Below are 21,896 nucleotides of genomic sequence, written 5' to 3' on the forward strand. Positions count from 1 at the left end.
CATGGTGCTCTCGTAACTAAAAATTGAAACACGCGCTATCTGGACTCGTGTCTGAGGTGCACTGCATCGAAAAACGTGTGTGCACTGTACCATAAATGTGAACTTCAGTTCGGTCTTCGGTTTCTGGCGCTTGGCTCATTTCCTTAAGGCAGCTGTTTGCATGTTTTCTCGGTAGGTCATGTATTTGGACGTTTGAGCGGTGTGCAGGCGCCACCAATTGGATAAATGCAAGAGGTGCACTCTTTAATTAAGGAGGCGTTATTACAATCCGTGCCTACAACATGCCGTAACATCTCACACCAGTGTGTGCCATTTGAATTGGATTCACGTGCTCGGCCCAGGGGCGGATCCAGGATTTCGTCAAGGGGGAGGGGGAGGGGGAGGGGCCACGCAACATTGTAGGGCCCCCTGGAGTTTGAGGCCCCCTCCGAAATACATTGTTGCTTTTCATATATATATATATATATATATATATATATATATATATATATATATATACGTGTGTATATGCATACATATGCATACATATTAACTTACTCATTTATTTCATAAATACGAAAGCCCATCTTACTCTGGACAGCCCTATGAAGCTATGCGTGCTATGCATGCGTACACATAGAGCTCACTCATTTCCTATAGACCATTTTCGATGCTGTGATTTTGAGGCTAACTGTTTTGGAACAACATGCAAAATAAACTTGAGTTTGCTGCTAACAACCATCAAAACTAAGCATAGCCTTGATTCCTAGCTTAGGTATTTACGGCTAGCCGGCTGGGAGATGTAATCAACTGATGGCTGATGACGAATGCATAATTTTTCCTTTCTTATAAAGGAGTGCAGCATATCCTAGCATTCAACGTATGTTAAGAACGTGATGCACTAGAAAAGTAAGTGTCACACACTCAATAGCCCATGGAAACGACATATACGACATCGGCGGCATGTAGAATTACGCTAGGCAATTGCGCGTAAAAATTCATCGGCGCATATTCTACTTCTACTCTGAGGTCAAGGCACCGAGGCCAGTAGGGACGGAACGTGAGTGATCATGGGCGCCGCAGGAGGCAAACAAAGTGGCTCCTGTCATCAAGTATGAGGTCCTCATAACAAGCAAAAAGAACCCAAGACCAACGTGGTGGGCCCCTAAACGAACGGTGGTACCTCGGCAGGCTGACATATAAAGCCCCAGCCATAGCACAAGACCCGCCAAGCGAAGGGAAATGATCTAAGACCATAAATTAATACCCCTGTGCGATCAAGGGTGCACGGATAGGTTAACAACACGAGCCTCGATAGAAGTGAAGAGTCCTCCACAAATGAGACCAAAGGGAGAGAGACCTCGATCAAAATAGAAGGCCCCTGGGCATCGAATGTCTCCATGCCTTACCTTATAAGAGCCCTAGCAACAGCACAAGACCCTCCAAGCAAGCGGAAAGGGCCCGAGACTTATATGAAGGGCCACTGAGCAACTGAGTGTACCCTGGCATCTGGGACCGCGGAAAGTGTACAGAGCCTTTTGGGCGATTGGGAAGAATCCGTGGAGGAAAACCTGATGGATCAACAGTGCTCAGGTATGGAGGCAGATAGCGTCCCAACAACACACTGGGCCGCACCAAAAAATGCAGAGAGCAAGGGCAACGTGGAATGCTTCTCGGCGATCAGATTGGCCCGGCAAGTTGACATATAGGGCCAGGTAACCAACCGCATAATGCCTCTAAACACCAAAGAGCACATAGAGCCCCATTTTCCCCAAGCAACACTTTCTCAATCAGCGAAGAATGAACTTCGTTTGCTTATGAACTCTTTGCTTTTGCAAACAATGGTTCTTGGTCGTCTGCAGACCCAAAGGCATCCAATTTTGTTGTAAGAAAACTGCGTCCGTCCGGCCGGTTATGGGCCCATTCGGAGCCTTTAGGTCCCTTTGTCATGGTCCATGGGACATCGTCCTGTGCCCCCCATCCTCTGCATCCGCCAACGGCCCGAGCAGCTGAATATATGGGGAATATATAAGAACATAGGGCCATCCATTCAAATAAGAAACATTCACGACGCAGTGTGTAGGGCTCTGAACAATCGAATGCGCCCGAGCAGGTTAACATGTAGAGCCCCCGTCAAGAGCGTAGGGCTCTCCATTCAAATAGGAGGTACCCGGGACCCAATGTAGAGGGCCTCCGAATGATCGAGTGTGTCTGAGCAGGTTGATAAATAAGGCTCCCAAAAAGAGCATAGGGCCCTCCATTCAAATAGGTAGTATTTGAAACTCAATGCAGAGGAACCCCGAATGATGCATTGTGTCAGAGCAGGTTAACAAAAAGGGCTCCCGACAAGAGCGTAGGGTCCTTCATTCGAATGGAAAGCACCGAAAACCCCATGTATGGGATGTAAATGGCCCTAGAATGATAAAATGTGCCCAAGCAGCTTATCAGAAGGGGCCCGACAAGAGCGTGGGGTCCTCCATTTAAATAAGAAGTACCCAAGACCCAGTGCGAAGGGCGAAAGACGGAACATACCCGAGCAGATTATCAGGTGGCCCAGACAGGAGTGTGGGGCCTTAAACTCAGACACGAAGACCCAATATATGGGGCCGCCGAACAATCCAGTGTGGCAGAAGCGGTAAACAGATGGGGACCCGATAAGTGCGTGGGGTCCTCCATTCAGTTAGGAAGTACCCAAGTCACAATGTGGAGGACCCCCGGATATTCGAGTGTGCCCGAGTAGGTTAACAGATGGGGCCCGGCAAGAGCGTAGGACCTTCGAAGGCCCGGTGCGGAGAGCCCCTGAAAGATGGAGTGTACCCAAACAGGTGATCAGATGACCCCGGTGGGAGCAGAGGGCCCTGCGTTCAAACGTGACGAGCCAATGTGCAGGGTCCCCGAACAATCCAGTGTGGCAGAGGAGACGAACAGAGGGGCCCCGCCATGTGCGTAGGGCCCCATTCAAATAGCACGTGCCCAAGGCCCAATGTAGAGGGCCCTCGAGCGATCGAATGTGCCCGAGCAGGTTATCAGATTGGCCTCCCCACAAGAGCGTAGACCCCCGATTCGGAAAAGAAATACCCAAGACCCAGTGTCGGGGTCCCCGAACTACTGCGTGTGCCCAAGCAGGCCATCATATGGGGCCCCGACAAGAGTGCAGGGAGCATATCGCAAGTGTCACGTGTTAACCGAGACCCACGTGAAGAGCCCTGAGCAACAGAGAATACCCCGGCAGGTATGGGATGGGATGCCGGCTATAGCTCCCAGGGCCTTTCTGGAGAATGGAAAGAATCCGTAGAAGGGCCCGTGATTGACAAGAATGCCCCGGAACGCTGACAGACAGGGCCCCAACAACAGTGCAGGGCCCTCCGAGCAAATGCAAGGAAATGAAGGGCAACGTGGAATGCTCCCCAACAACCGAAATGATCCTGCAAATGGGCATATAGGCCCCCCGGAAACAGCATGGGGTCCCCAGACAGTGCAGTGGGGATTAAAATTTCCAGTTAACAGCTCTTCCAATCATTCAATAATTTTTGACTTCTCATAGGCCATTCACTTTCGCGTACAGCTGTTTTCGGTCGCCTGGAAGTCCAGAGGTACCCAGTTTTGTTGCGTTTTGTGTAAAGAACTGCACCTGTTCGGCCGGCTATGGGCCCCTCGCAGCCAATAGGTTTTCGGTGGACCCGAACCCCCCCTCCCTCTGGATGCGCCCCTGGCTCGGCCTGTGGGTTCAGCAGGTACTCCCGCACGTTGTGCTTCTATCCACTAATGCGGATTTTATAATTCGGATTCTTGTCTGAGGTTCCCTACACCAATAAGCGTGTCATGAAATTTGACTTTGCCTCGGTCTGTGCTGTTATTTAAAATGTCACATATGAAAACTTGCATTGTTAAAGCGATAAGCACATCAAAACAAAATTGGAAGCATCCGTGTTGAAACTAGAATATCTTTGATTGGGAGCTTCGTATGTCGGTGATTTGGTATATGCGTTGCCGTTTTGGTACATCCTTAATGTTGATCCTCGGCCTGTACTCTAAAAAGTAAATTACTGCTTTCTTCCCGTAATCGTAAAAATATCGCATCGCAGTTATGTGAGAATGATAGGCAATCTGTCATGTCAGTATTGTGAGCATCAAAGCCCACAACGATTAATTTGCTTGCTGGATGGGTCTCCCGGTATGTGCCTCGTTTGGATTACATTATTTTAAATTGGAGCAATTCTGCTGACGCTAGCCGATTGTGCTCGCTGGGATGCTGTGCGCAAAATGCTCACGGTAGTGGTTTTTCTTCTAAAAAAGTGAACTGCTTGCGGAGGGCTCCAATTTGTGCCGCTGCACTTCGCTTTCAGCGCTTTGTCAGCAGAATGGGCCATGTTCTTTTCGTTGTGACATGTTAGCCCACCTTTGTTTCCCTTCTTGCTTTTTATCACAACAATTATCTTGTGCGTCGACGACCTGGTTCCCCCGCGGCGGACATCACCCTAAAATCATCAATCCTATCCACAGATAAACGTTACCATTCGCCGGTGACCAAGGTTGAAGAGATGCTGAGCCTCGCTTCTGAGGTTCTCCTGCATCATTGCCACCCAAAAAGCACAACATGCATACGGTATCTGAGCTCCGCCCAGATTGCCCACGCTCTGAGGCCATTTTATTTTGTGGTGCATCCAGATCTGTTCCACCGCCACCCTGAGCAAAAGGTGAGCTTAAGCACGAGTTATGCTATGTGTGTATAATCACAAAGTATTGCATTAGTGGCAGGTAGCAAATAACCTGATTTTAAGCTTGTTTAATGATTCAGGAGCACATTTGATCTTTTTCCAGCATTCTTTTAGTTGATATGCTGGCCATGCCAAACTGACAACCTTTTGGTGTTCTCAGAGTGTCAATGAAGGCTCTCTCCAGTTTTTGCAAGCTCACCTGGACAAGCTTCTGAACTCAAAGAGGGTGACTGAGAGCACTGTCACATTTTTTGTGCGTGACATTGATAGGAAATGTGAGAAAAGCCAAGGTAATTGCATTCCGGGATAATAGAAATGCTATAATACTTCATTTTGGAAGCCGTATTTTTCTGAGAAATTCTTGCAAGTAGAAATAGGTGTTCACTTATAACCAACATAATTTTGTGCTGACACTATTTTGTCATGATTTTGCTCATTAGTAAGAATTCATTGAATGCCCCTGTGACTGAAGAGGATACATATGCAATATGATATGCAGGAAGAATATGCAAGAGGACAAGAAGTGATGTGACAACATTTGTGTTGCATGCATGTTGCCAAGGAAGTTTTAAAAAAATATGACTCATCCATGTTGTCCTGAGCAGGCCATTTGCTCATCCGCACTTTCCTGTGGGAATTCATCTGAAAATCAGTTTCTTGAGGAACCGTGACTTCAGTTAGCACACTTACACCCCTAACAGCTGAGCCCTCTGAGATGGAAGGCCCCATCCCCTGAGCCCCTCCAGACAGAGTGCATGCCATGTGGCTGGTCTGCTGGATGAGTGATGGCTGGGTGCCGACAGCGGCGTCACAGGTGCGGATCGCGCTGCAGCCTGACCTCAAGCGGACTGTGCGCACTGTGCTGGAGACGTGCCACCTGCCCACTACCTACCTGGACAGCCTGCCACCAGCTGGGCCACGTCGCCGGCCGCCGCGGCGCGCCCACCCGCTGGATGACCTGTTCGCCGAGATGGCGGCCGAGCCGGCGCCGCCGCCGCGGCCCGAGACCACGTTGTTGTGAGTGGGGGATGGCCGGGATGGTGGACCTGCCTGGAGCTGACCGGCCGAGCGATTGGCCAGGTGCTGGAGTACAGAGTGGATGGCAGGGATTTTATGTTGATGATTGGTTGAGAACCCAGTGTTTTGAGCAGTGTTGATTAATGCAGTTCCAAATGGGCAAGAAAAGCATGAAATCTAAAGTTGAAGGCAGTCGTCAGTTGAAGTTGCAACATGCCGTCGGTTGTCATATGGCACTCCCTCAGCTTTGAGTTACATGCAAGCCAGGCCGGAATGTTTGTAGTGCGAACAATAATTGTATTCTAGTTTATGGAGTGATGTGAAGAACGAGGGTCACTTGATTCGCACTGTCTTCATCCCTTTGTTCACATTTCTCGTGGTTTCGTGCGATCCCACGTCTGCTCGCTGAACCCCTGACGCTCGCGCCCCCCCCCCCCCCCCCCCCCCCCTCCTGGCGTACGATTAGCCCGGTGACTGTCGGCAGCTCGTGGCTGGCGAGGACCGGCGCCGACACGCGGCGGCGCGTGGACGAGTCGGCGCGCACCCGCGCCGAGATCGGCCACCTGCGCGCCGCGCTCGTCTCGCGGCTGCAGCTGCGCGCGCTGGACTGGCGCTGCGGCTGGGGCGCCGCCCACTTCCGCGGCTGTCTGCGCAGCTTTGACACGCTTGTGAACCACCACCCGGACATCCGGGACCTGTTGAGAGGTGGGTGGTGGCATAGGAGAGGGTGATGGGTAGTGACGTGAGGGTGAGGGAATGAACTGGTCAGAGGTGCATCACCACCTGGAGGGCGGGACACCTGCTGAAAAATTGGCTCTGTATCGATGGATACTTTGGCCAGGTTTAGTATTATAGCTTGGTGTACCAAAGTATTGACTCTCCGCTTGCTGATCAATAGGTGGACATGACCTCAGCCGTGCTTTAAGACGGGGACATGCACAGCCGACCACCTGCGGCATGCGGGGTGCACGTCTCGCACCGTCCGGCGGCGGGCCGCCTCCCGGAGAGCGTCACCGGTGCCCCTGACGCCTGTGCCTCCTCCGCTGCCAGATAAGACAGTAGTGTTCGGCTCCGAGTCGGGCGTCAGCCTGGACGGCCACCTTATCCTCAACAGCGGCGAGGTCATCACCAACTGGATCAACGTCATCCGCCGCTGCGCCGACGACAAGCTCTACCTGCAGAAGATCCCTCACCTGCAGCGCGCGCTCTCCCGTCACCTGCGCGACATCCGGGTGGTGCACAGGTACGCCCGCTGACCGCCTCAGACAGCTGGCCTGTAGCCGACGTTTGTGTCTGTGTTGCAGAGATTCATTGTTTCATTTCGGTGTCGTGCGGCCTGCAACAGCCCTTTCGGCTTTCAGGTCTGTGCGGTCTTCGTAGGGACGGGAATTCGTGGATGATTTTTCGGAGCAATTCATTAATGGTAGATGTGTCTCCACGAAATTTTATCGTGTATGATTGTATCAGTGCATCTTCAAATGTGTGGTGACTGTAGAGCACACCTGTCACTAGCTGACTGACGGGCCCGCTGTCCTCCTGTCCCACCAGCCCACTAATAACCGCAGCTTTTGGCGTTTCGCTGTCTGATGTTCCTCTGCGCAACGCGGCCCCTTGGGCCTGTTGTATCACCGGTAATCCCGGCACGGGGCCCCGCCCGCCCATTTGGCTCCAAGTTCTGACAAGGGCTACTTCTGAGGTGCCTCCGCCGTGATCGGCCGTTGGCGGCGACACATGACCCTGCGTCACCTGGCCCTGGATCCTGCATCACCCGACTGCTGACCCTACGTCACCTGGTCTCCTGATCCTGCGTCACGCGGCTCCTGACCCTACATCGCTTGGCTCCTGACCCTGCGTCACCTAGCTTCTGGCCCTGCGTCACCTGGCTTCGGACCCTTCGTCACCTGGCTTCTGATCCAGCGTCACCTGTTCCCGCCAGAAAATTCCAGCCGATCACGATGGTGACGAGCTACGAGCAGCAGCTGCGGCGCATGGTGACCAGCATGGGCGACTTCTGGGGCCGGCACGGCTACCCGCGTGCCTGGCCGAACCGCCTCAGTCACCTGCAGCTGGTGGTCGAGTCGTGAGTGGCCGGCGCGGTTGGCCGGCGCCGGCACAGCGACTGACACAGAGAGCGAGCGAGGGTGACTGACCGCTGAGGCCCAGCCAGCACAGGCTGAGATTGAGCCCCTCGTGGCGTGTGATTCAACGAACCACAGTGCTCAGTATAATGGGACTCCGGACTTCTTTATCGTCTGGCCCGATCAGAAGTGCTAATGGCCTCTTTTCGACCTCGAGAGTTCCTGGTAGCCTCCTGGCTATTCTGCCCTGTCGACCATCGGGAGCGATTGAACCCAGATACGGAAAGTGGGAAATGATAAGGTTCTTATGGGCTTGTGTTCCATCATCAGTGTCGATTTAACGGGTATTAGGTAAGAGCTTAACCGTCAGTTGCCAGAATAGACACAGTGCCACGTACAAGAATCTAACGGTGTGGCTATTGCCTGTGATTGATCGAAATCGCGTGCCCGGACGGCTGTCGGCGGGTGGTCTGTAGGGTGCTGGGCTTCGTCATATGATCACGGACGCCCCTCGCGTGGCTAGCTCCTCTGCGGCATGCTGCGCAACAGGCACGCATCACGTGACTGAGGGCGGCACGGTGTGACGTAGAGGCTGCGCCTGTGTCGGCAGTGAGTCGGGGCCGCTGTTCCTGTCGCCCACCGGCCAGATCATCGCGCCTTCCTCGTGCCCGCCCTCCCTGCTGGTCAGTCTCGGGGACGGCCGTGGCCGTCCGCGGAGGACACAGCTGTGGGGTGGACGGCCTTCTGAGCGCTGATCAGTGCGGGGTCGGGGATGTCGGTGGACTCTCTTTTTCATTGCTGGTGTGTGATTCTCCGAGTCTTGTCTGACGGATGGTGAATTAGGTTACGATGGGTGCCTCGAGCTGTTGATAATTACCGTCTATGCGACTATCTTACCGTTGAACTTTTGCTACGTTTTTCTGTTACTGGGAAGCCCAATACTTTTGCAGACAAGATGAAAGCCAACGTAACGTGATATGCTTGATGCACTACTTTTTAGCGCGCTTTGTGGTCAATCTCCGTGCCGGTCGTTGCCCGCACTTCCGCTTCGGAGTTCCCGGAAGCTGAAGCCTATTTCGCTCTTCCAATTCTCGCAACGTACTGAGCATTCGTTAGGTTTTAGTATGGGCCACTATTTGTTTTCTTACGGTGGGCGAATGCAAGGCCTCTTTTCCTTCGACGGATCTAGAGTCACTTCCGAGGGGGAGGGGCAATTACTTCTGACTAAAGACCAGGCAAGAATTACGTTAAACGGCTTAAAGTGTCCGGTGCAAGGCAAGGAAGGGGGTATTTCTAGGTTACGTTACGCTGATCTGGTTCCCTTTTTGTCCACACAAATGATAACAGGTAAAGAAAAGCACAGCAACAGCTATATTTATCTCACCACGACACAACGCGCATTCCGTACGATTGAGCGACAAGTGAGCGTCCTCACCGGGTGCAACAATTTCTGTGTAAGGTGTCCGTGGCAGCGGTGGCCTTGGCTCAGCCGACTTGTCGGCGACCTGTGCGATGGATGGATGCCGGGCCGCTTCATCGCAGCAGCTGGGAGAGCAGTCCCGGGCTCCGCCGCCCGGCACGACCTCGTAGTGCTGTGTGGTGTTATTTAGTTCTGGCAAGTCCTGACTAGAAAACCAGGACACCAATTGGAAAAACCTACAAATTTTGCCGAATCATGGCAGGAAAAATCCGTTTTAAATGAAATGATCTAATTCTGCGCTGCGCAAAGACTCGAAGAGGAGAGCGAGCGAGTCAGTACAACAGTCACCGAGGAGAAAATAGAGATTGCATGGAAGCATGTTAGCGTTGGTATAATTGATGAGCGGTTGTCTTGATGGTTGATATTTTCTTTAGCCGATTGACTGGTGGCAGCGTTGGGATATGTCGCACACCAAGTATCCCAGTTTGTCTGATTCGTCTCGAGTGCTCACCTGGGCTTTGGCGCCTGCTCCAGGTTCGCTACATCACTGACTGCATGGTGGAGGCGGCCGAGAAACTGGACGAGTACGCGCGGTAAGTGCCGTCGGAATGACTGTGAGGCTGACAAGTCGTGGATGAGGGGGGGGGGAGGGGAGGGAGGGGGGCGGATGTGAACTGGGATTGTGAATGCACGACACGTTTGTGCAACGCCTATTGGGAGCCAGTTACGTATTCATTGTGACTCTGTTGCCTCGTGAAGCTAACTAAGCAAGCTGAGATAGCATCTACCCACTGCATGCTCTGATAGTTTCAACCGACAGACACTCCTCTCAGCTCCTTTTCAACCTCCCCGCCCTCTGCGGCTGACCATCAAGCATTGCCCGTGGTCGCCATCGCCTGCGTTTGTTGTCACCGCCCCCATTCGCTCCATCATGCTCTCGAGTCGCACCAGCGTGCCGCTTGGCAATGCCCTGGGACCCGTCCCACCGGTCCGCACAGCGACTCACCCACTGGGCCGCTGTCCCCCGCAGCCTGTCGCGCGAGGAGACGCGCGTGACGGCCGAGTGCGCGGCGGCGCTGGGCCTGCGCCGGCTGGACAAGCAGGACAACATCACACCGGCGCTGATGCTGGCGTGCTGCCGCCGCCTGCTGGCGCACCGGCACCGGCTGGCGCCGCACGTGCGCGACTGGCACCTGACGGTGGCGCAGTACTACGCCGTGGACAGCGACGGCGCCTGCTGCCTGCCCTGGGACTGGAAGGACTGACGGATCGGTGGTGCCTGCCGGCCCGGGGGGACAGTGAGGCGCCTCTCGCGGGGGGTGACCGAGAGAAGAGGGACCGGTGGGTGGGGTGTGCGTGAGAGAGGCCGGGTCATCTCTGGACCGGCCTGTCGCTGTGGGGCGGATGCTCCGGCGTGAGCCACGACCCGCGGGACTGACCAGTCGCTGGTGCCGCGGGACTGACCAGTCGCGGGAGGACTGGACTGCAGGGACTGGGAGATGTCGCGTGCCGAATGGAGTGGGGTGGAATGCGCCTCAGCCTCCCTAGCTGCTCACTGGGACTAATCACACAAACTTGCCGGGCGTGTGCGGACGGAGAGATGCTGGGCGCTCTGGCAGACCATCCACGAGACGAAGTGCGTGGCGTGGCAGTGGGAACTCAGCCCCCATGTGGGTCAAAAACATGATAGACGCGTGTCATGCCCCGGCCCCAGTTTCATACGAACGGACCAAGTCCTTTCACTTTCTTGGCACGCACTGGCAGCGCTCTGGGCTGGCGTCCGAGCTCCGAACTAATCGTCCCGGATGTGTCCGTACGGCGGTGCTGCTGTCGTCAGGCCGACCCCGGCCAGGGCCAGGCACCGGCCTCTGGGAGGGGACCGAGCGCGGCGGCGGACGCTCTGGTAACGGGTGTAGGGACTGGAGCGGCCCCCGTCACGACATAGGTGTTATGGCCTCTGAGCCTCTGACGGCCAGGGTAACTCAGGGATGGAGCGTGGGAGAGCATGCCACTTCCGCATGCTCCCGCATTACGGTTGGTGTGATCGGGTGCGCACTGGGTATGCACGCGGTTGTGCCGAGTGATTTGCATTGGCTGACTGAGATGCTGGATACAGTACCCTTTGGGCTTGTCACAATCCAGTGGTGATGTAATCGCAACCAAGTGGCAAGCATGACTTTCCAAATGGTCAGTTATCGGCGGTGTTTTGATCGTGCACGGCGCTTAGTCATGGAAGCGGCGCCTCGCGAGTGGTTTGTAAAACTGTCTGTGGCTCAATATTGCTGCTTCTGACAAGAAAGTCGTCACAGAAAATGGTCTTCATTATCCATTCGCAGCTCGTTGTACGTCTGAAGGAGTTTAAGAACCGTTCCATTGTCCCTGTATAGGCAAATGAGACAGAACGTGCCCGTGTTTCTTCCCATGTCTCCTGTCTCAACAGGTTCATGCCATATCATGCCACTGGAATGTCCAGATTTTCCCTGCTCACGTTTGCTGTGTGGATAGGTGAAGGCGGTCGTCGTAGCGTGGCGTTCGTAATCGAAAACACTTACGTTTGTGGCTTCTTAATTTTCAGGAGCAAAACTTGACATCAAGTACCCGACTGAAGTTTTATGCGTGAACAATCACAACACGCTTGCTGGAGCGGTCTACCAATGGTGCCGTCATTGTATTGGTCCTACACTGGTGTGTGCGTCAGGCAGTCGCATGGCACACACGGTAGCGGAAGCATTTGGCGGAACGGACTGTCCCTTGCAGGTTCTGGCCAGTTTTGGTGTATGCAATCACTTTTGGGCCGTCGTTTGCAAGCGCGCGCCGGCCGCTGTCGCACTGGACCAGACGCCAACCACAGCGAAGGGGCAATTTTTCACCTCACTGGCTCAGGAAATGCACGTGTCAGCTAACTGTTTGGGCCAATGACACTAGCTGGGACTGGCCCGATCGTGGGTGATTCTGATGTGGAGTCACAGTATTCTGCCGTGCAAATGTAAAACTGTTTGGGCCAGTGACACTAGCTGGGACTGGCCCGATCGTGGGTGATTCTGATGTGGAGTCACAATATTCTGCCGTGCAAATGTAAAACTGTTTGGGCCAGTGACACTAGCTGGGACTGGCCCGATCGTGGGTGATTCTGATGTGGAGTCACAGTATTCTGCCGTGCAAATGTAAAACTGTTTTGGCCAGTGACACTAGCTGGGACTGGCCCGATCGTGGATGATTCTGATGTGGAGTCACAATATTCTGCCGTGCAAATGTAAAACTACGTATGCCTCGTTTTCTCGCAAACTGAAAATGTTAAGGTTTCTGTTCAGTGCGATAACTCACGTCGCAGGTCTCGCATCGATTCAAAAATGATACCATCGGAATCTCCTGTGCATACCGCATTGAATGGAGCTTTTCTCTTATAGCACTGCGCAGCACATTTTCTACAGTTCACAAACGTTTTTTTACCAGGGCGAAATTTGTCCAACCAAATTTGTTTATGCAAAGGTAAAAACACGTGTGTCACTCGTGAGCATGGTCAAAGCACGTTTGTCGCGTTTTGCTGAGCCGAGGACCGTAGAGAAAAACCCGTAGGTCACTAGCGGATGACATACGTGTTTTTGCCGCCAATAGATACACACTGTGTATCCCTATGCAAGCACCTTGTCATGCAGAGCGAACCATTCATAGTGTGGCCCTCGCTGCGCGTTCCTCACCAGTTTTGCATGACTCGCCGTGTATGACACGTCAGTTTTCACATACGAAACACCAGTTTGCACGACTCAAAACCATGTATTTCATTCGAAACATATTGTGAACTTCTTTTATGAGAACATGCAAACAGAACAATGTGGACGGCGAAACTTGCGTGGCGGCATCTGCCGCGGCGCACGCTACCGGACACTGACTGGAGAATGACCACAGCCCAGTTACCTCACAACGCATTAAGTAAAGACCATTGCCTGAACTGCCTCTGAACATACGGACGTACATGAGCATCATGACATGCCAGTTGAGCATCGCAGGGCCAACTACCTTCGCTTTTTTCACTGCGCTGTGCGCCTCTTGCGACCTTGTGGCGACTTGGTTGCGTGCTTCCGCTTGCTAGACGTTGGTGCTCGTTTGGGCTGGCCTGCCAGGTCTTCCCAGAACCTTGTCTTGTAGGCAGGCACATGCGGAGCGATATGGCGCAGCGCTTTGGACACCTTCCCAGGCGCACCAGTCATTTTCGATGCCGGAATGAACTCTGGTTGCTTCGTTGGGTCGAACGTCGTCATTGTTAAGTCATGCGCTCTGTACGACACTTGTTTGACGTTTACCTGTGTGAACACGAGGTCAGGACCCCGTCTGACCTGGATGAGTCAAGTCTAGCCGCTGCAAATTTGTAAAAGCAAAAAGCAAATTTGTATAGCACACGTTTTTCTCAAAATCATTTATGAAATAATTTCACAAAAAACGTCGAGCAGTATAAGTGAGAGAACCATCAGATGCAGCTTGTTTTGGGCAACCAAACGATATCAAAAACCTTTTTAGTCGAAAAATGACATACGCGGCTTTACCTTTGCACGGCAGCATTGTCAACTGGGTAACGAAGACTGCACCGCGACAGAGCATTGATAAGTGTGGGCGTGGTAAACGGAAATTAAAGCTAATTATTTGTCACCTTAGTCGAAAAAGTCACCTGAGGTTAGTACCTCTGACGTAATTGGCAAGTTTGATCGCTGAGACTGCTTCTTTGCGTTATTCGCACCAACATGGTGAGCCGTGGCGTTAGTGCCTTAGTCAGCTGGGCGTCGTTTAATACGTAATCGGAAGAACCCTTTCCCACATCCTGCGCATTGTGTTCTCCGGGGTCGCCGTCTCGTGCTTGCCCGTCCGTTGGCCGTGTTCTTATGCATCGACCATGAGTATTTAACAGATGTTTGTCACGCTAACTTGCCCCATATATCGATGGGTCAACTAACGGTGCCATGACGTCGATGTTTTCTTCCACGCGGCTGTTGATCGCCAGCGCTGTGAGTTCGCCGAGCATGCCGAGCTTGTGAGTGTACAGCTGCCTGCCTGTAGTCGTTTGACGCCTCTGAAGTCCCGTCATGCACGTGACGCCGCACCAGATAGTTTTATTAGCGGCTATTTTGAGATAGATAATATCTGTCACCCGACCATGTAGCGACAGTTTCCCCACGCGGGCGTAATAAACGGCTGTACGCATGAAGTGGCGTCTTGCTGTCGCCATAGGGCTTTACGGCGCACCCATCTGCTGAGGCTTTATGCCATCGCCTACCTCTCATCCTGGCAGGAAACGCAGGCACCGCGGGGAATCGAGCCCCGCATCTCTGGTTTGCCAGACGCACAGCGGTTATTACAGACGCGCTGGCGTCTTGCTGATCAGCTGCCTGAGTCGCATTGGACAGCTGCGAACAGTCTGTCTATCGCCAGTCGGACAAGTCCTGCGCGACACCAGCAATCAAACGGCAGCACCGCCGACGCTCAGCCGAGGGCTGCGACCGATGATAATTGCCTGCTTCTGTTAGATGGCTCGGCAACCCGCAGTCACCGGCCTGTGAGGAAAACAGGAGAGACAAAGTCTAATGCTCTTAGAAATTCCCGGCACACGTGATTCTGGTGTTCGAGAATGTCTTGTGCTAGTCATATGCATACCTAGATGAATCTGGAATGCAATGCAAGCGGCTTTGTAGAACTTCGGTACGACCGTAAACCAACCATGCTTAGTCGTAAATCAGCCGCAGTTATTTGAAGCTGAAATCCTGACCGCAGCAAGTCACGCGAATATCGACCGTACTTATCTCTGATGAGATCAAGTGAGGCACCAAAACTTTATTTACTGATCACACAGCATTGAGAAATCTAGAACCAACAGCTTGGAACAGGGAACAATCAGCAATGTGGGTTGCACAATGCACATCATCAGACACGGGCGACTGTGATTTAAGATGTCCATCTCGCGCCAACCCATTCCAATGAAGTGACCACATGACAGAGAGCGTGCCGCCAGGACGTACTCCTGCCTCATGCGTTCACGTTAGCGACGCGTTCTCACCCGCACACTTCAGCGTACAAGCTATACGTTACAGCATCCTGCGAGACAGAAACCATGACGCCATGAAGTTTATGCATTTCCAGGAAGCCCTAAGCACAGGTTGCACTGAAGCTTTTACGAGGAGACGACCAGCTGCAAAAACGGACACGCACAGCTTTCCAATGACAACCGAAAACAAACTAAGTACCCGGCCATCCAGCGCAACCAAGCACGACACCAACCGGATAACTCCCTCAGACCATTCCTCACGACGTGCGTCAGCGCCGTGGCTCGGCGTTTGACGCCACAAATCGGCGCCCTCAGGCAGCGCCGGCCGGCACGCCGCGTCAGTCGCTGTCGCTGTTCTCGTCGGCGGCGGTGGCCGTCCGAGTGGTGTTGTAGTGCTCGCCCAGGCCGTACATGTGCCGGTGATAGGTGATGAGCAGCGGCTCGGCCGGCCGGCCGGCGCCCAGCACCACCGGCGGCCCCTCCGCCTGCACCACCTCGATGCAGCGATTCAGTGCCGCCGACAGCGCCGCCACCTGGCCGCCGATGGAGACACGGCGTCAGCGGCGGACGTGGGGTGTGGAAACGGACACGGAGGCTGCTCGTCAGACGGTGAAGACACGGCGTCAGCGGCGGACGTGGGGTGTGGAAACAGACACGGAGGCTGCTCGTCAGATGGTGGAGACACGGCGTCAGCGGCGGACGTAGGGTGTGGAAACGGACACGGAGGCTGCTCGTCAGACGGTGGAGACACGGCGCCAGCGGCGGACGTGGGGTGTGGAAACAGACACGGAGGCTGCTCGTCAGATGGTGGAGACACGGCGTCAGCGGCGGACGTGGGGTGTGGAAACGGACACGGAGGCTGCGCGTCAGACGGTACTGTGGCGCGGTGGTAGCCCTCCCACGTTCTCCCCTGGTCAGACCACTCGAATCAGGCGAACTGACGTCACCGCTCGAGGCAGTGCCGCCTCCCCAGAGGGCCGCGCCTCACCTCAGTCTGCCCGCCCCAGGCCGGTGTCTCGGCCACCAGCTGGCAGTAGCGCTCGTAGCCCTCGTCCGAGTACATGTCGCCTGTGGCCGGGTCGGTCAGGAACGGCCGGTACTCGTCCTCGTTGCTGCGCAGCTCGTCCGCGGCGCGCCGCCGCAGCGTCGAGATGGACGCGTCACCGCACGAGCCGCCCAGCTGGTGCAGCACCGCCGCGTACAGGCTGGCGGCGGCGGTCGCGGTCAAGCACAGAAAGGTCGAGATCAGGGCGACGAAGAGTGAAGGCCAAAGGGGGACCAACGTTGATGAGGGAGTCGTTGACGGTGAGAACACGGATGAGCGAGATGGCTTGTCGACGCTGAGACAGCGCCACGAACGGAGAGTAGATACAGCTGAGCGGAGAAAGATCAGTCGTGACCGGGTCCAAGGTGAAGGTAAGAAGCCAGGGCCGGGAGAGTCCTCTTTGGAGTGGGAAATGATATATGGGGTAATGCTCGCTCTCTTCGCCGTTGTCCTGGTCATGGACAATCGCCAACAGCGCAATAGCGAGGGCGAGTCAGCGATTGCCTTGATACCGAATACACCACCTTCCTATACGGAAACGACGTACCACTTTGTCAGAAACGACGCATTGCACAGCGGCGTGCCGGGCGTGACGTCATCACCCGGTCACCAGCCACGTCACACACCAGCCCAGCTTCAGCCTTCCCCGGATAGTCACGCCCAGCGTCCCAACTCCCCACTTCTCATCTCCATAGCAACACACCAGCTCCCCACTCTCATCTCCCCACCATCTCACTCTCCCTTTCATAGCGCCCTCACTCTACCCAGTACCTCCACCCCAGCTTCCCACTTTCCTTGCCCAGCCAAGCCCGACCCCTCACCAGTCGCCGTCGGACGGCACGGGCTGGATGGCGCGTCCGCGCGCGCGCAGCCGGTGTCGTATGGCGGCCGTCTCCAGGTGGCGCGGCCCCTCCCGGTTGAGCAGCTCCTGTTCGGCGATTCGGTCGTCGCGCTGCCGCTGCTGCTCGGCCTTCTTGTCGCGCCGCCGCTGCGCCTTGGTGACGCGCGGCTCGCGCACAGTCAGCTGCTCCACCTCGGCGGCCACCGTCTCCACCTCGGCAGGTGGCGGCTGCGGAGGGGAGTCAGCGTCAGAGGTCTCCACTATCGTGTGCACGCACGTCCACGATATTAGTAGAGAGGACTGGGGCGTGGCCATAGGTCATTCGTGTTGTGGTGAAGAAGAGGGTGGCGAGCTAACGCTGGGGCCTTAACCACGCAAAGCAACACATGCGTATTGTGAAAAAGCACTCACGCACATCAAGTTGACGAAAGACATGAAGCGTTAGTCGCACGTTTTAAACTTGCTTTCCTTCCTTGAGACCTTACGAAAACGCTTACCTTGTCCACATTAAGCGAGGCTTTCAAAGTACTGAGTTCTTCATCATGTCGCTTCTGAAGTTCTGCCTCCAGTTTCTCGATCTGCTCGTTGAGCTCCTTCTTTTTCTTCTTATCCGTCTTTGAGATGGATTTCTTCATAGACAGCGTTTTGCCTGAGAAATAATGCATGCAGCGCAATCGTACACACAACACCGCGTAATAATTCATGGCTTCATGGCGACATTGCTAAAGCACTGTCTTGGCCAGACACCATTACGAATGGCAACCTATCTTTGAAGTGGATTTCTTCATAAAGTTTCGCCTGGGAATATTGCATGCCACGTAACCGTACACACAACGATTGATCCAACACCGAACAGATCACCCACTCGAGCTACGGCGGCCGCCCCGCTCTGCGTACCTTGGAGCTCCTTCTTTTCCTGTTTGTGTTTGGCAGTGAGCGCTGACAGCTGGTCTTCTGCGTCCTCAACGTCCCCCATTGTAACGGGTGTGCACGGTCTTATCAGCGAGAGTGACCTAGAAAACGAACTTCTTGTTTAGGTTACCGAAAAACACCTGAAGCAGGATTATACATTCGTGAGGATCGCTGCGAGCTGGGGACGTGATGGCTCTAACATATATATATATATATATATATATATATATATATATATATAAAGTTTAAAACATCAATATGCGTTCGAAATATATTCCTGTCAGACATTCAGAGCAAGAGACCTGTCTGCGAAGGCATGTCTGAACATACTCCAAGCTCTCTTTCCACATGGCCCTAAACAAATCAAGCTGTGAACTGATCATAGCGGCATTATCCTTCTGAACTTCCAACTGTAGCCTCCACAATGAATTCCTCAAACGTTGCCGACATGCTCTTCCACCAACATCCATGACGGTTGAACAGAGCAGCAGGGGCCTTGCACACAAACAGCGGCCTTGCGATTTGACTGGACCCAGCAGCGTCAAACCAATGAGCCACACGAAATCACATTGCCCGGCCACGTCAAGTCCACACGAAAGTCATCAGAACGCAGGCCCCGGGTTCCGCGGTGGTGTTCCCACCAGCGAACATTCAGGCACCATCGCTCACCTCACTTTCCCAGCCACAATGTAGCGGACACGGGTTTAAAAATGGTAAAAATCGACCCCGTCAGGGGCCAGAGCTGCACTGAAGCTCCTCCACTGGTGTGAGCCGGAGCGCAACGCGTGCACAGCGGTCGTGACCCGGTCTCACTGACGGACGACGGCTCCGCATCGCCCCCCCCCCCCCCCCATCCCTGATGCGCTAGTCTCTGCCACGTCCCCAGCCGGGAGGTGTCGGGTACACGCGCAGTCGGAGGGTCAACTCGGTGCGGAAGGCGTCGCGCATCCGCTGCTCGGCGTCGCGTGCGATGGCGCGAATTCGGCGCAGCACCAGTCGGCTGTGGCGCACTTTGGCGCATTGCACACGCACTTCGACGGCCAGGGCGTCCGCTAGGCCGCACTCCCACTGCGTCACCTGGCAGACGAGGCCGTACGGCACCTCGTCGCGCAGGTGCTCCAGCAGGCTGGCGCGCACGGCGTCGGCTGCCAGCTGGCGCGGCCGCCGGTCGGTGACGACGTCAGCGCCGAAGCGCCAGCCGCCGGGTCGCGCCGCCGCCAGCAGGTATTCGCTGAGCGCCGCCACGCCGGCGCCCTCCAGCGCCGCCGTCATGAACACGCGCCGGAAGAGGGGCCAGGCGCGCCAGCGCTGGCTCAGCACGTCCAGCTGCGCCTCCGAGAGCCGGTCGGCCTGGCCGGCCAGCACCAGGCGGCGATGCTCGGCGTCCGGCGGCGGCGGCGGCCCGCTACGGTCCAGGAAGCCAGCCGTGAACTGTACGCCCTCGGCGGCGAACTGCTCAAGCCGGTGCGGCTCGGGCTCCGGCTCGGGCGGCGCGGCGCGGCCCAGCAGTTGCTCGGCGTCCATCCAGCGCGGCGCCGGACCCTGCGCACGCCGCTCCAGCTGCACGCCATCGACGCAGCCCTCGGTGAGCTGGCTCGTGAGCTCGAGCAGGCGCCGCTTGCGTGCCAGCGTGTCCACCTTCGTGAGCACGAGCACAGCCGGTCGGCGCGGATCGGCGAAAAGCAGTCGCTGCACCTTGGGACTGAGGCCGGCGCGGTTGCGCGGGTCCGAAACGTCGTGGAGCACACAGACGAGGCCGGCGCGCCGCAGCGCGGCCGCCGGCTCGCTGGGTAGCGACGGGTCGAGTCGGTGCCGGCGCCGCTCGGCCTCGGTCACCAGACCGGGCGTGTCCTCCAGCACGAGCTGCGTGTCTCCGACGGTGAGCGACGCGCGGCTGCATGTCTGCGTCGTGTGCACCTTGCTCGAGACGGAGCAGACCGGCCAACTGAGCAGCCGGTTCACGAGCGTGCTCTTGCCGCTGTTGGGGATGCCCAGCATGGCGACGGCCAGCCGGCGCGCCTCCGGCTGCCGCTGCGGCCGCCGCAGTTGGGCGACACACTCCTCCTCGCTGGTCGGCACGCGCCGTCGCGCCGGGCCCCTCGCCTCCACCTGGCGCACCGCTCGCACCGACGCCGCCGCCGAGACTGACAGCCAGACCTGGCCGGCGCTCCAGCGGTGCCTCACGGGCCGCGTCAGGCAGATCGGGACCACTGCAGTCATCCTGCTGCAAGCGAGGAGGTGGGCCCAAGTAGCTTCATGGGCACATGCCGGATGAACACCTAAAATCGCCCCAGTGGACTGTTTCAGTGGTGGTTGGTCTTCCTTGCTGATGTGAGCCCAAGCTCATATACTGAGCCATATACAAGACATAATAAGTGCTGGACATCTTCAAAACATCTCCATTGTGCACTAGGTGACAGTTTTAAACAATAATGAAATCCACAGTACACTAACACAAAAATCTACAGCGCACTGGCTGCAATGGTGACTGCAAAAGTTGATGTGGTACTTGAACACACATAGCCATGGATAACCTCAACAAAAAATCCTGGGAAGGAGATGACAGAAAATCATTTTAATAAAATGATGATCATGCAAGATCTTTGCCTACCTCACATGACAATAACTTGTGCACCTATTCAAAGCAGTCTGCTTTTACAATTTAGCCAGTGCATAGATAGATAGCCTCTTTTTATTCAAGTTACACATTCTGGTAGGCATGCTGTATTCTGATAATGCTTAACATATTCATCTGAGATGGAAAGTGCATATTCTTGCTTTGCAAGTGCAGATGGTACAGCATTTTCTTACATCTGTCATATGCAAACTAGACAATTCAACCATCAAACAACATAAGGATTATTTACTCCCACCAGCACACTGGTGGGAGTAACCACTGTAGTAACTGCTGGTCACAGGTGGTAGAATAAATTAGAAAAAAACAGGACCAATGCCAAATGCAAGATGGAGATCACATATAACAGGTTGTGGCCATTTCAATAAAATGAGCCGACATTTCAATCCAAAGGCCAATGCATTTCAGGGTTAAGTTGCCAGGTTTAGCAGAACACACAAGGCCAATGTTTACCATCCAGACATAAATCTAACATCATACCTTGGCACCAGGTACATTACAAAACCAGAACCTTTGGCTACATGGTGCCCATTGCCCAGCAACTAAAAACAATTGCTGATATTACTTTGCAGCATGCTTCAGAGCCATGCCCATTAAGTCTGTTGGATCCACCAGTGCTGTGCAACCACACACCAGCATTTTTAGGCTCTCTTCATCCTTATGTTATAATTGGAACAGATGGGAGGAGTCAAACTTTTAAAAAGGTGAGGTTATGCCCACAGTGTTGCATGGGGATATCCAACATATAACAGCTTCTCAGGATAACAGTTTCCCAAGCCCCTCAGCCGTGTACAATTCACCAGTAATTCATTCTGCAGCTTAGACGACAGTGTTTCAAGGAGGATTTACCATTTAGTGCTGGTATTCAGCATTAATTCAAATACACCACGTCCAGCAGTCATGTTCATTGGGAAGCAGGATACGAAAGAGGCACGTCACAGAAGCGTCAGATACCAAATGCACATAAATGTACCCACCGGTGAGGCGGAAGACGCGAAGCAGCCTAAGTCTTCACTGGTGAGTATATCCTACAGCCTGAAGGAATATACGACTCGACGAGGTTAACTATGCGGTCACATCAACAGCCACCTACAGGCGAGAACCGGAGATCCAGGCCCACGCGTGAGCCAAAATTTGTTACAAAAACTTATGGTCCCTACCGCGGCGTTTTTGTACCCGTCATTGCCTGCGGTGAAAATGGCAAGAAGTATTTTATTAAT

The 21,896-nt window shown here is 54.5% G+C and overlaps 3 protein-coding genes and 1 long non-coding RNA gene across 8 annotated transcripts; 2 read left to right on the forward strand and 2 right to left on the reverse strand.

The window, feature by feature from the left end:
- The first annotated feature begins 4,075 nt into the window (after positions 1 to 4,075).
- Positions 4,076 to 5,673, forward strand: LOC119089451 (uncharacterized). Of its 4 annotated transcripts, none has more exons than XR_005093146.1 (4): positions 4,076 to 4,153; positions 4,483 to 4,676; positions 4,858 to 4,987; positions 5,501 to 5,673. It is a non-coding gene; the product is annotated as an uncharacterized LOC119089451 (long non-coding RNA). The 4 variants fall into 4 exon arrangements; XR_005093145.1 differs by lacking the exon at positions 4,076 to 4,153 and adding an exon at positions 4,190 to 4,251; XR_005093147.1 differs by lacking the exon at positions 4,076 to 4,153 and adding an exon at positions 4,283 to 4,331.
- A 635-nt stretch (positions 5,674 to 6,308) lies between these two features.
- LOC119089450 (uncharacterized) lies at positions 6,309 to 14,409 on the forward strand. The gene is made up of 6 exons (XM_037212152.1): positions 6,309 to 6,419; positions 6,765 to 6,957; positions 7,651 to 7,794; positions 8,403 to 8,475; positions 9,747 to 9,805; positions 10,243 to 14,409. Exons 3-6 carry the CDS (start codon positions 7,670 to 7,672, stop codon positions 10,475 to 10,477), a joined length of 492 nt encoding a protein of 163 aa, XP_037068047.1. The 5' UTR covers positions 6,309 to 6,419; positions 6,765 to 6,957; positions 7,651 to 7,669; the 3' UTR covers positions 10,478 to 14,409.
- Positions 14,410 to 15,017: 608 nt separating this feature from the next.
- On the reverse strand, positions 15,018 to 21,782 carry LOC119090528 (deubiquitinase OTUD6B). 2 transcript variants are annotated; one of them, XM_037213343.1, is made up of 6 exons: positions 21,654 to 21,782; positions 18,027 to 18,142; positions 17,627 to 17,778; positions 17,110 to 17,357; positions 16,232 to 16,448; positions 15,018 to 15,776 (listed from the first exon to the last, which is right to left on the reverse strand). In XM_037213343.1, exons 2-6 carry the CDS (start codon positions 18,103 to 18,105, stop codon positions 15,582 to 15,584), a joined length of 891 nt encoding a protein of 296 aa, XP_037069238.1. In that variant the 5' UTR covers positions 18,106 to 18,142; positions 21,654 to 21,782; the 3' UTR covers positions 15,018 to 15,581. The 2 variants fall into 2 exon arrangements, with proteins under 2 accessions (XP_037069238.1, XP_037069240.1); XM_037213345.1 differs by lacking the exon at positions 21,654 to 21,782 and adding an exon at positions 18,711 to 18,882.
- Positions 18,876 to 20,039, reverse strand: LOC119114960 (GTPase Era, mitochondrial). The gene is made up of 2 exons (XM_037239014.1): positions 19,432 to 20,039; positions 18,876 to 19,194 (listed from the first exon to the last, which is right to left on the reverse strand). The coding sequence occupies exons 1-2, from the start codon at positions 20,037 to 20,039 to the stop codon at positions 18,906 to 18,908; spliced, it is 897 nt and encodes a 298-aa protein (XP_037094909.1). The 3' UTR covers positions 18,876 to 18,905.
- Positions 21,783 to 21,896: the final 114 nt, after the last annotated feature.

The sequence above is a fragment of the Pollicipes pollicipes genome, unplaced genomic scaffold (genome assembly GCF_011947565.3).
Source record: "Pollicipes pollicipes isolate AB1234 unplaced genomic scaffold, Ppol_2.1 Scaffold_3087;HRSCAF=3621_pilon_pilon_pilon, whole genome shotgun sequence".
Taxonomy (NCBI): Eukaryota; Metazoa; Arthropoda; class Thecostraca; order Pollicipedomorpha; family Pollicipedidae; genus Pollicipes; species Pollicipes pollicipes.

What these genes read in the sequence shown, in the direction of transcription:
- LOC119089450 (XM_037212152.1), top strand. Translation starts at nt 7,670, where the DNA reads ATGGTGACGAGCTACGAGCAGCAGCTGCGGCGCATGGTGACCAGCATG. An exon ending in CTGCAGCTGGTGGTCGAGTC is followed by an intron (nt 7,795 to 8,402) that starts GTGAGTGGCCGG and finishes CTGTGTCGGCAG; the next exon opens with TGAGTCGGGGCCGCTGTTCC. An exon ending in AAACTGGACGAGTACGCGCG is followed by an intron (nt 9,806 to 10,242) that starts GTAAGTGCCGTC and finishes TGTCCCCCGCAG; the next exon opens with CCTGTCGCGCGAGGAGACGC.
- LOC119114960 (XM_037239014.1), bottom strand. Translation starts at nt 20,039, where the DNA reads ATGCTGGGCATCCCCAACAGCGGCAAGAGCACGCTCGTGAACCGGCTG. An exon ending in CGTAGCGGGCCGCCGCCGCC is followed by an intron (nt 19,195 to 19,431) that starts GCCGGACGCCGA and finishes GCGGCCGCGCCA; the next exon opens with GCTGGCAGCCGACGCCGTGC.
- LOC119090528 (XM_037213343.1), bottom strand. Translation starts at nt 18,105, where the DNA reads ATGGGGGACGTTGAGGACGCAGAAGACCAGCTGTCAGCGCTCACTGCC. An exon ending in CCTCGCTTAATGTGGACAAG is followed by an intron (nt 17,358 to 17,626) that starts GTAAGCGTTTTC and finishes TCCCCTCCGCAG; the next exon opens with CCGCCACCTGCCGAGGTGGA. An exon ending in GTGCCGTCCGACGGCGACTG is followed by an intron (nt 16,449 to 17,109) that starts GTGAGGGGTCGG and finishes CGCCGCCGCCAG; the next exon opens with CCTGTACGCGGCGGTGCTGC.